Source organism: Eubalaena glacialis, chromosome 6 (assembly GCF_028564815.1).
Source record: "Eubalaena glacialis isolate mEubGla1 chromosome 6, mEubGla1.1.hap2.+ XY, whole genome shotgun sequence".
Taxonomy (NCBI): Eukaryota; Metazoa; Chordata; class Mammalia; order Artiodactyla; family Balaenidae; genus Eubalaena; species Eubalaena glacialis.
Genome location: NC_083721.1, coordinates 69574564 through 69587806, shown reverse-complemented (window position 1 = coordinate 69587806; position 13243 = coordinate 69574564). Strand labels below are relative to the sequence as shown.

At 39.0% G+C, this 13243-nt stretch overlaps 1 protein-coding gene across 3 annotated transcripts in view; it reads right to left on the bottom strand.

The window, feature by feature from the left end:
- Positions 1-4066: 4066 nt before the first annotated feature.
- Positions 4067-13243, bottom strand: part of SLC49A4 (solute carrier family 49 member 4) — a 92745-nt gene continuing 83568 nt past the window's right edge. For 2 of the 3 annotated variants that reach the window (XM_061193171.1, XM_061193173.1), the window contains exon 9: positions 4067-4903. In XM_061193171.1, coding sequence (XP_061049154.1) covers positions 4761-4903 — 143 coding nt within the window. In that variant the 3' untranslated portion in view covers positions 4067-4760. Of the gene's footprint in view, positions 4904-9406; positions 9523-13243 lie in introns of those variants that run through there. The other variant, XM_061193172.1, reaches the window with a different exon arrangement.

Here is a 13243-nt window from a genome sequence, read left to right as displayed (position 1 = left end):
CAAACAGAGTACGATCCCATAGACAGTCATAGAAATAAGCTACAAAGCTTCCAACAGCTTTTGGGGGTGTTGCTAGGTTTGAACTACAGTTGTTATGAATGGACTCATCAGAATATGAATCTCTCTGAGGGCCAGGATGCTGTCTTATTTGTTTCTGCATCTTCAGGGCCTAGCCCTGTGCTCAGCATGCAGCAGGAGCCCGAAATATACTGGTTGAATTATGAGATCCAGCTTCCTCCATCCCAGCTCTCCTCTCTTTTTAAAAAAATATGATCTGCCTCTCCCAGCATTTAATAGTGGTTAGGATGAAATCCCTGCCTGGCTTTATTTTAGAATGTTCTATTATATTCGAATTGTATTATAAAGTACTCAGAAGCAAAAAGATCACAGTCTGCTATAAGATAAATGAAGCAATTTTGTAAGAAAAAATTAAAGTTTAAAAAAACATGAAATAAATTTCAGGACCTAGATAACAAAGAATTTACTGGTAAAGAAATACTGATAAAAGAGTGAATAGGTAAGGGAATCAGTAGCTGGTTCATTAGAGTAGCCTTTCGCCCAATTAGATGGAAGGACAATTATAGGCAACAGAATGCAGCATGGAGTTGCCAGTGCCTGGGGATCTATATTAACCTTGAGTAAAAAAGACAACAAATGTGAAGGGGCTTCCGTGTTCTGAGATAAAAGAGGGTGAAATGTCAGGGCTAAGCTCTTAATCAATGTCTTTTTCCCTGAAAAGGACAAGGGTAACTGCGTTTCTATGGGACACGGAACAAGGATTCTGGGGCGCAGACTGAAAGGACAGTGGGGTCATGGAGGGGGACGGCTCCACTGGAGACATTTACATCATTTACTGATTTTCTCAGCAATAAGTTATTGATCAGGAAGAGCAGTGCAATGTGAATTAGTGAGTTCAGGGAAGGACTGAGAGGAAAAGGACCACCCCAGCACAGCCCTCCATTTTAGCAGGATTCCAGTGGGCAGCCCCATTCTGCCTATAGCAGGAGGGGTGGGATCAGGCACCTGCCCTGACTTCTTCTAGGCCGCTTCTCCGAGTCACAGACCTTCCTTGAGCTTATATGCATGTAAGTCAAGGAAGCGATTTTGTTTGGGACTTGTAGATGCAATCTAGTAGGATGGGGGCAGAATTTTCCTAATACTTAATTTTCATAAGCCTCCAAAAGATTTATTTCTGGTAAAGAGGGAAGTAAATTTGGAGGTGGGGACATTGGCAGTAAATAAACCCATCTGCAGAACTAAAACCTGCCCTTTTGAGCATCTTTGGGTTTCTGCAAAGGCTTAGAAGGCCAGGAGTGCAATAGCGATGCATCAAGTGTGGCTTAGATTTACTCACAGGTGGACACAGCTGAAGGGCTCCCATAGAGTCTCCTGCCCCCAAAGCAGCCCTTCTCTCTCTGATGGGCTGATGTCCCAAGTTCTATCACTAGAAACCCTTTCTTTTGGTGTTTAGACTTTGTTCTCTGTTAAAATTCAAATTCCTTTTAGAAAGGAAACGCACAAGGCCTTATGTGTATCTTGGTGTGTTTGTATTTAAGTCTTGTCTTCAGAGGAAGCTGGAGGTGCCAACAATCTTCCCAACTTCCTAAAGGAATAGTAACCCACTCCCCAGCCATGGGATGATGGGAAGGCTTGGGATTCCTCATGTGAAAATTGATTCAGTGCTCCCAGACAGATACAGGTTCTGCCTATGGTAGAAATTCCAATGGAACAGAATACCTTCCCTTGAAATCAGTTATGGTTAATGATGGTACAAGAAAAAAAATTTGGGTTCCTGCTATGCATAATTATTTGGGAAACTCTCATTATTCCTTTTTATTGCTAGTTCAGGAGAGTATTTGTTTTTTAAAAAATCTGTCTAAAATGTCCTGAAGGGTAGAAACATCTTTTGTTTTTCTGATTCTCCTTCACAGGCACACACTGTACACATGTAATTACTCTGTATGTAGAATGAATAAAAGCGTGAATGAAGGAATAGTGGATATGTCGATGGCCTGAGAGTTTCCATAACTGCCTGGCACCTATAATGCATGACTAAGGGGGCCTTCCTTGTAGAAGCTCCTTGCTTGTTTGAAAAGATAATGTGTAACTGGAAGGACCGGTGGAAAGGTATTGCACTTGTGTTGTTTTCTACTTTCTGTCTGGTCTGTGTGTGACCAAATAAGTGTATATCAGATGCTATAAAACTCTTCAGCAAAAAGGAACATCCACTTGACCCTTCTATTTTAGAGGAAGCCAGGGTCCAGAGAGAACAGGTGACTTTTCCAAAGCCCCAAGGTGCTCAGCAGCTGCCCTGGAGAAAGAGACTGAAACCCAGGCCTCCTGACCCTCAGGCTGGACTTTTGGTTCATTTCTCTGACAGCTTTTGTGCCCATGTTACAATTTCAGTGAAGCCTTGTTTCCTAACACCTGGGTACAGATCAGACATGACCTACTAAACGTCTGTTCTCACTCTATAAAAGATATATGCACAGCTCTACTGGCAGAATCTGGCCATTAGAGACGACATTGTTGCAGCGCAACTTACAATTCTTCGGTGCTGTAACTCTAGAAATATCCGTTCGGTGCTGTAACTCTAGAAATATCAGTTCAAGGATCAGCTTTACTATCTGATCCAACAGTTTGATTTCTACAGGTGCCAAGTCACTGCTGACTCACAATGAATCAAACCAAACCAAAGGATGGGTTTCTGGTTTGTCCTGATTCCAGTAAGCAAATGCAGTACTCTGACCTGGCTCCCAGGATGCTATCTCAACAGCAGATGACAGATTTTCTCGTATCACATTTGATAAATTTAATAAACGCTGCATTTCATATATAAGGTCCTTTGGGGAAATAAACAGTACCTATAGCTTATCTTCTAGCACAGGCAATGAAGAAGCCATTTCTTCTTGTTGCTGAACGTGTGTGTGGTGGAAGAGTCTGTGTGTTTACGTGTAGGGACTCACAGGAGGAGGGCTACTGCACAAACAGGTGCATGTACGTCAGTCATTTCCTAATATTTAAAAAGAATGGACCTGAATTTCTGAACTGGAAGAGACCTTAGGGAACATCTTTGTTCACTCCTTCATTTTAGAATTGTGGGTAAATGAGGAATGAAGGGACTTGCTCAGGGTCAAACAGCTGAAGACACCAGGCCTGGCCATGAGCTGGGCCCTGGGGCTCCTAGGCTAGGGCTCTTTTTCTGTCCTCCCTAGTCTAGTTCGTGAAGAAATTGGCCAGCTCTCTTCAATAATATGGGCAACTCAGACAATGTGGGTTTCACACAGCTTGCTTCCAAGCATAGTCAGAAATAAACAGGAAGATACAATCAGAAAGGGGAAAGCCTGATGGGAAAGATGGCAGGGAAGAAAGAAGTGACCAAACAAAGCTAAGTTCTTGTCCTACTACAGTTCATCAATTTTACTGGTAGCTTGAAAGTTAGAACAGCTAAGGAAGGTGACCAGGAAAATAGTTAAGGATTACCAGAATCTTCATTAGCTATTATTTTTTTAAAAAATGGGATGGCATAAGCTGTCTTCTCGACTTTCTGCTTTCTACAGTATGGTGTGCCTCTGCTGAGATGGACAGCCAAGAAAACCCTGTCAAGAAAATCCGTTTGGATTTTGGGGGTGGATTTTCTTCTCTCACGGGGCATGGACCTTAGTTGGCAGCATTAAAAACTGACTATATTTCCAATAAGAAAACCAATATTGCATATTGAAGTTCACCTTTAAACTTCAGAATATGATAGAGCTTGATGGCACATAACCAGGTCTGTAAAATGTCTCCATTAACCACTGCTACGTTTGATACAGATTTGTCTTGGAGAAAAATAAGGAGCTCCTGCCCAAGTGTTAATGCCAACATGGTCTTAAGAAATAGTTCCTGAGATGACTTGATTTTAAATCCACTCTAAGTTTTTATACTTGATGCAGGTAAATGCATAGAAAATTTTCTGAAAGGACTCATAGGGATTATCTCTGAAAAGGAGAATGGATCAACCAGCACATGTTTGGAGGAAGACTTCACTTTATATTTCTGTACTGGTATTTTATAATGGGTATACACTCACGTGTTTTAATTTTCAAAAATTTGAAAGAAATTTTACTTAAATTATTTCTGGTTAACACACTGATCACTTATGGAAGGAATGCTGGTGTAGGAGTCAAGTGATCTGCTAAAACTGAGCTGTCATTTAACCTGAAAGCTTCTCTATTTACTAATTTGTAAAATGGGGTGTTGGATTAAATCCTTGTCTCTGATTCTACGATTCTTCCAGGTAAATGGGAAGAAAGCCAATCTGAACTAGAGGAAGTCTAAATTAAATTGTAGTTTAAAGAAGTATCATTTTCTAACATTAAGGTAAATCAAAAGTGCCTCCAAGTCATTCTTGCCATTTTGATCAAGACTGCAGAAGCCTCGCTTGTAAACTAGAAGAGCCTGGGGGAACCCCAAGAGCGCTGTGCTGTAGGGCTGATCTTCTGGCATCCCTTCTGGAGCCCCAAGCCTCGCAATGTACCAAATGTAGCTAGTATGTTTAGAGCTAAAATGGTTTGATGTGTTTTTATCATTTTTCCAAGGTTGCTGAAATGAATTTCATGTTTTGTTTCATTTTTTAGCTGTTTTTAAAAAATTAATTCTCCCTTGTTGAATGAACAGAACAGCTAGGGTGGGGCGGCTTTTTGCTCTCTTTTTGAGTGTTGGCTGAGATGGAAGGTTATTGTCTGAGGCCTACCAGGTTCCAAGCCACAAGAGAAAGACTACACAAGGCAAGTTAGTCCACATTCTAAAAGTACAACAAATAAGGACTTCCCTGGTGGTCCAGTGGTTAAGATTCCGCACTTCCAAGTGCAGGGGGCGCGAGTTCGATCCCTGGTCGGGGAACTAAGATCCTGCATGCCGCCTGGCCAAAAAATAAACAAATAAACAAATAAATAAATAAACAAACAAAAGGCATTAAAAAAATAAAAGTACAAGAAATAATAACACGAGAAACTTGTTAGAGACTTTTGTAATTCCCTTCCCATTTCAGGGGGATATTCTAATTTATACGACTTGGCTGTGAGAATAACTGTTAAATCTTTCTGGAGTGCCTGGATTTGTTTATGTTCTGCTCATGCCAGCATCCTGTTCATGAGAGGGCAGCCTGGGTGTATGGCTTTACTACTAGGCAGGAAGGAGACTGTGTTTTCGGCCCTGGAGCTTAGGGAGGGGTTGAGGGTAAAGAAGCCTATGCCAGGAAGTCAGCTCAAGGAAGCGGTGACCAGGATGGAACAAAGGGCAGATTCATGCAGGTGTTCAGAAAGCTGAGGCACAGGGCAGTGAGGACACGCAAAGAGCCTCAGGAAACTGTCAGGTGAAACAAGGGGCTGATGTTTCAGTCCTGACCAAGAGCAAAGTAAAATTATTTATAAAAAGAGAAGTGGTTCAGGGGAGAGATTTAGGGCATGTCATTGCCTGTGCTCTCTGCCCACAGCCTCTATCATTCCCATCCCCTGGCCAGAGGTGACACCCTCAAGAGTCTCTTAAGGGCCTTGGTATTAGTTCCTAGAGGTCATCTCCTAAGTTTGAGGTTCCAACTGAACCGGGAGGACACCTGAAAGGAAACGAGTGCTTAGGATGGCCAAGATGTCTGCTTACTGAGCAGACACTCTCCACTATTGAGCACAAACTACCCAATGGATGCTGTTAAAAGAGCACCTAAAACTTTCCCTGTCAAGTTTCGTTCTTCTGGGATGGTCCAACACTCTCCCCCCTCAGTATTGTTTTTATTTCCCAACAGATTAGCAAACTGTGGACAGTATGGAAATAAGCTTTATCTCGTTCTTTTCTATATGATTATAATCATACAAATTAAAGTGGAATTCTATTTTTCCTACATTTATGAAATAGGTCTGATGAAATTTCCTCATAGTTTTCTATGTATTTCTTTTTTAATAGGACACTTTCTTCACGTCACAGCTTTTGCACTTGCTTGATAATATGGTATAATCACAGTAATTCCTGTACTTATTGTTTCTGGGACAAATGTGGAATTAATGTGATTTTTAACATTAATTTAAAACAAATCTACTATGCACTGGCATTTGATCTTGAGTTTAAAGTGAAGCTTGTACTTATGCAAACAGCAAGATGAATGCCTAGATTTTAGTAAAAAATAGTAAAAAAAAAAAAGAATTAAAAGATGAGTAAAAAAAAAAAAAAAGATGAGTAGATGAGAATTTAATCTCAATTTAAAATCTCTTCGCTTGAATCCCTCATTAGAAAGGCAAGCTGTAAACATTCTCAATAATTAAACATGAATGTATGATCTATGATAAAACGTGGCCCTTAGGCCATATATGCTTAAATATACAAAATGGTGCTTGACTCCCTCCTGTTATTTTATTAGCTCTACCCTCCAGTGAAATGCATTTGTGTATGTAATTATCTGTTCTATATCTCCACCAGGGACCATACTAAAAAATGCTTCTTCCCATAAACTGTGAAATATTCACTGATAAGCCACAGGGAACTTACACTATAACATATCCTTACCAATTAATAATGCTGTTGACTTGGTTTATGAGGATTGAATTATTCATCAGAAACTTTTCAGATCGCGTCACTCACTGCAAGCTAAGACTTACAGATGTTAGAGCACCAACGGGATAGCGATGAAGAAAAAAGACGGATTTTACTTAGAAATCAAGCAATCACCTAATTTTAACAGTATTTTACTCTTAAGCCCCATCGTTTTTGAACATGAAAAGAGTATTCACGAACACCCCAAAATGTCCAAATTAAGCTGCAATTCTCTGAGGTAGAGAAAAAAAAGACTGCTTTGGGAATCAGAAGATGTGGGTTTTAGTTAGTTTTACTTTTGTCATTAACTAGGATTGTGACCTTTGGCAAGATCCTTTACCTCTCTGAGGCTGTTCTTATAAATTCTAAAATGAGTGCTTGGATTAGTAGAGGGTTAAGATTTTTTTCAATTCTAAAATTCATTAGGACCCTTTAATGTTTGTTTATAAAGTGCAAAGATTATGGCTGGTCTTTTGATGCGTGTGAGAAATACAAAAGTAAAAAAAAAAATTATGAAATATACAGGTAAGTAAATAATGTGTAATCCTCCCCCCACCCCTAGAAGATTTTGGTTCTCTTTCTATCAGGTTTGGTATATGAAATCTTGATCATTTAAAACAGCTGCAGCTTGTGATTAGAACAATCATCTGCTGGAGGAGTTAAGCAGATGTAAATGAGACAAAGGGACACCTCTCATCTCATCTCATCTCACATACGCTAAAAACAGTGGTTGGTGCCTGGTACAATGCAAGAATTTAAAATCACTACCCATTTGGTCTGTCTTTGAACTAATCAGTCATTTAGGTAATTTTTTTTAATGTTATTTTTCACTTTGTGTTAAAAGTAGAATTAACCATAATTAAAATGCTCTGTATGAGAAGTCTTATAGCAAAATTTTATATAGGAGTGTCCTCAAACACAACAGTTCTGACTAAAACCAAATGCATCATAATTCTTCCCTCACGTTTCTAGATTCATTCTAAACAGGAAGGGTGGTGGTTGTTTTAGCACCTGGGTCATGGACTATTGACACCTGGACTGGCTGTCTTTCAATTATCCTTAAGAATTCTGCTTTGCTTTCCTTTTATTTTTATTTAAGAAGAATGAAAGTTAACAGGAACTAACCCTAGCTTTCACAGGTTTTCTTCTTCTCTTTAGCAAGTTCCTCAGTTCCTTCAGTTCTGGCTGCTAAGGTGGTTATAAAGGGGGATGGTCTAAAGGTGACTGAAGACAGATGTTAAATTTGAGGGTTTTCTTACTTTCCAGCTTGCACAATTTTGGATCTTAGAAGGCCTGACGGTAACAGCATCCTCCTCTAGGACAGAGGTTAGTAAAAGCATAGCCTTCAACTTACCAAGGGGGAAACGAGGGGTATCTGGGACTGTGTGTGACGGTGTGTGCGAATGTGTGGAGATGAGTCAATTAAGTGCTGACCAGGTCCCCTTAACCATACTTCACCACCTTGGCTAATAGAAGGAGCTGCCTTACACTCTGCTGTCCAGAAGAAGACAAATAAAATATATATTTAGCTGACAATGAAGATACAATTTCAAGTGAGTAAAAAAGGAGAGGGGGTTGGAGGAAGCTGAGAACAATGAAGATAAAACATCATTCTTGACTTTTTGACAAAGTGTTTGATTTTCCAGCCTGAGGGGAATTATGTAAATCTGAATAGTGGTAATATCATAACCCCACCAGAGCATATTTTATGTCATAGTGAAATACACGTCTGAGAGCTGTCCAGTGGGTATTATTTTTGAAAAAGCTGTCATCCACAGAAGGAAGGCAGGTACTGGCAAAATACTGCCCTCTCAAATATACTGACTCTATATAGAACTGAATATTTTATAACCTGAATTGAGATACAAGAAAGTAATTCAGAAATCACTCAACAGATCTGAAAGTTTCAATGCTATAAATTGTCATTTTCAAACAAGGGTCATTTAATAAAATGCAACCCTGGTAAATAACAGCTGGTGCTGGATTTTCCATCCCATGCCACCACATATATATCTGCCCGAAGACACAGGATGTTCTATGGGATTTGTCATTTCACTTTTAACAAAGTGCTAAATCAGAACGAAATTACATTTTTCATACAGCATTTAATGTGACTGTATTAAACATTTAGTCACATTTAATATAATCATTTAAGAGTCTAGCAGATGAAATTGTATTTCACAGAAACAAGGATAAGTTAAGACTGAGACACAAAATATGTGCTCTGCAGTCACTGGAAAGCACTTGATCACCATAATTAAGGTGGCCAAAGGTTTCCGATCTAATTAAAAATAAGGAGTCATATAAGAAATGGCTTTATTAGAAAAAAATGTAGTGTACAGGTGGCTAATATCTATCATTGATACACCTCTTGGCTATTTTATAATTAAAATCTGATATAGGGTTTAAACTTCTTTAGAAGTTAGTGGCATTTCTTCCTATTCTGATATGTGGCTTAGGGAAGGAGTTATCTTCATGTAATAGACACCCTTTATTTCTTTTCATAGTTACAATTAATCAGTAGTTTAGCACTGGCACAAAACATAGAGGGAATTACCTAGGTAGTGCTTTCTGTGTAAGACATCACACTTCTAACCCCAGACTCAGGCACACGTATGCCATTGATACAGTTTTTAAATCCACTATTATCACTCAAGTTCCACATTATTATTACCTAGCAGTAATTAAATTAATGTGATCATCTGTAACCTAACAAAACCTCTGAATGAAGTTTCTCTCTTCTCCTTTTCTTTTTCCTGTTAGATGTGCAATTCCAAGCAAATGTGCAGTATGCAGTATTGATTTCCAGTCTCTTTTTAAAAACTCCTTCAAGTCTGTGCTATTAAACTGAGACAACCACATCAAGATAGAGTCTGTCATAGGATTCCCTGAAGCACAGAATAAGGAGGAGACTGAGCAAACACGACCCGGGAAGGCACCAGTTGAACCAAGACAACTCTGTAAGACAAAAACATGCAGTTGTAAGCATTCATGTGTCACCAGCAGAACACCACCTGTATGCTGGGAGCAACCTGCTTTGCATTCAAAAGCACTTATAATAAATGCGCCCTGGGAGGCCTGAAAACCGGCTTTCAATAAACAGTGACAAATGTGGAGTCTAAGTGATGCATGTAATATGTTACAGGGCTTTCCTGTGGAATATTTTTAATCAGTATTGTTAATGACTTTTCATCAATTTAACCCAACTTGACTTCGGTGGCCAAAAAAAAAAATCTATTACTTCAAAGAAAGAAAAATCAATCACCTTTAAATGTTAGTTTAATTGTTTTTAAAGTGCCCCCTTATCACCATCACTCTTGTCCTTGTTTAGAAATATCTGATGGATTAGAAAGACAAACAAGAAAATCACCTGAATTTTGAGATAACTCTTTTAAATTTTTTTGGAAAGAAATATCTAATTCTCAGCAAAAAATCAAGTAGTAATCACTGTAAAACAGAGTAGAAAATACATATATATATATAAAATAAGTAAGTAAAATGTAAAAAGTGAATCTTAAATTCTACTCTCAGAGAAACTACTGTGAATGCTTTGGTTTCTTTCTAGTCTTTTTTTCCTACTAACATAATGGTTATGTATGATGCCAATTACCAGAAGATTTACAGGAATCATCTAAACAGGCAATTCAAATAATGTTGTTTTTTGATTTAATGGAATTGAGAACGTGCTTCTTCAAAAATGCTCATTCACAAATTCAGGACTCTCCAACAGGCCAATCCTGGGCCTCTTGCTACCAAAACACACATGCTTGCCCTGCCTACTGTGCTGTCTCTAGCTGCTTCCTCTGGCTCCGGGGGCCTTGGAGCCGGGCATCTGTTCAGCTTCCTTCTATCCCAACCCCCTCTGTCAGTCGGGCTTGAGGTTTCCGTGCAGAAGCGAGCAGCTTCTTGGCATAAAGGGGCTGGTGGGGGGGATAACTTCTCTAGTTTAATATCCATTTAGCAATTTCAATGAAAAAAACACAACAAAAAATGAAGGAAACACGTTCCCTGGTACATTTTTTCCTTTGGGCACTGCTATAAGTTTATATTTTCCCTCTGTGCTTCTACAGAATGCTAATATTGCCTTAATCTTCAAAAATCATCCTAAAGATTTCTATGCTGCTGCTTTAGATTAATCCATAATTCATATGGCTAAAAGAGCAATTTATGCTCAGGAATGGAAATCAGAAAACCAACCAGTAAGAAAAGGTGCTGAAGTACCTTTTTTTCCTATAATATGTTCACAAAAGCAGCCTCCCTAACCTCTCAATTTCTACATTTTAAAAGTCAGACATGCTATTCTATAGCATGGAACAAAGATGTATATTTCAATGGTATTTTCATGCAAAGCTGTTTTCTGTCCTTTACTTGGATTGACTAGAATCTAAACACTCAGAAACGCTGTGATCTCTGGGATCTTGTCTTTATTCTAATATTCCCTGAAATGACGCACCAAGCATTTTCTGCTTTTATATTAACCATATAGCCTCTGGATTTCTGATAATTTTAACAAGCAAAAAGAAGCAGTGAAAAAATACGAAAAGCAAAAGTAGTAAAATAGAGATAACAGCATACTGTTTATACTAAAAGTGAGCGTTTTTTACTTTAAGGTCGCATTTTAAGCAATAGCTTAAAAGAAAGTATGGCACTTGAAGTCTACAACAAAGATGTTTCCTAAACTTTAGAGACTATTTCACAGGGAGCTAGAGCAACACACATACAGCAACAATCAACTTGTCCTAGCTCTCCTAAAACCTAGAAATTAGTCAAATATTGCCAAAGCAGACCTTTATTTCATCAGAATTGTAAAATGATTCCTTCTACCTGGGTTCAGATGAAATCTCTAAAAATAACTCAGAATTGCTCTTTAGTGTCATGGTTTGTGGGTTGGTTGGTTTTCACTATTGTGCCTCTCTCTGAGAAGTCAAATCCACCCTTCACTAAGCTCACCTGGCTTAACCAACTACCAGTGTTCTTTGAAATTTTTGCCTTTTTAGAGAGAAAAAGGTCAGGGATGGAAACCTCTGCATGTCCCCACTGAAAACCATTCCCATAAACCACATCTAAGGGGCTCTAATGTGCAGGAAATGGCTTGCTTAAAAGTTCAGTCTGACTTGGCAGAGCAAAGTTGGCTGTGGTCCTTTGGAGCCCAGTGCCATGATGTAATTAAACCAACAGAGTCCTTACCCATCGAAATTTTCTTTTGTATCTTTTAAAGTGAGCACAGTTTTCCAACATTCCTTCCCTTTGCCTTTCACTAGGGAAACTATAAATCCATACTGCAAGCCCCCATGACTTGCCTCTACATTTCTGCTGGCTCTCTGTCATCTCCTGTGCTGCAGCCTGAGGACTCTGCCAATTTACAGTGAGGCAGGTGCTATAGTTTACTCAGAGCTCTGCACCAAATGGTGAGGCTCTGCTGGGGCTGAACTAATTAGGATGAAGCACCATTCTACTTTTCACCTCATCTTTCCCTGCAATGATGCCACACTTTTGGCTTCAAGTACTTGTCTGGTTCCAGACACTATCTTCCAGAACCAGCCTTCTAGTTTCTTTGGTGATTTAACCAAAATTATGGTAATTTAACAAAACTGTCTCCATTCTCTCTCAAGAGAAGCCAGCTGACACCACAATTTCACAGTGTGATGCCCTGCTCCCTTCACTCCACGTTAATTATCCGATAGCTTTGACCAGCACATTGCATTATTTTACTTCTTAGATATAAAATGACTTCTCACTAGTCCACATCTGTTGAACCTGTTCTCCTGGTAACCACTAGACAATACCTCCCTCCTCAGCACACAATGCAGCCTCAAATTCATGGTTGGCTACTTCAAAATGAAAGGACTGAGGTAAAACCTTTAATGCTTTTAGCCAAAACTTGCTGCAAACCTTCTAGAACAACAACAACAAAAAATAACAGACAATACAAACTACAAAACAAGCTACAAACTATAAAATAGAACATTAGAATACATTTCAGAGCATATAAAGCATACAACGGCATTTCCAAATTGATTATGTGAAGTTATTAGAATAAAACATCACTGTGCTGTCTGAAATACTCGCTGAGATTCACAAAGTAAACATTATAGGAAGCAACTCAGTTTTGCAAATATGCTTATATTAAGGAGCAAGTAACTTTTTTTGAAAGTGACCTTAAAAAACCCAAGTCAGAAAAACTCCAAGAAATCTTTGACATGGTCCAGGTTCCCAAAGCAGAGTCAACACAGGACATGGGAAACTCTGTGACCCAGGGATCTAAATAGGCCAGTGGAGCTGGTATAGAAGCCTGTGTGACATTCGCCATCAATGATGGCAATGGCCATAATCAACAAGCAAATCACCAGTGGAGCCTATCTTGCCAGGCAAGGCACTCTAATGTGGTCATTTTGGGGTTAGTATGTACAGCCCTGAAAAGCCATATCTGATGTAGTCATCTACCAGATAGCACATGGTGGGAAACCAAAAACTCTAGTCAGGAAGTTTAGTACTTCCTTGAGAAGTGACCTAAAAAACCGCCGATCTTTATGATGATTAAAAATCAAGCCCTCCAATCATGTAACTAATAGTTGAATTCTGACATATAACTAACTTCTGGGTGAGTTTTTCAAGTTTAAAATGACTGAATTATGACATTCAAACACTGGCTCTAATGGAAGGGAATTCATTATATAAA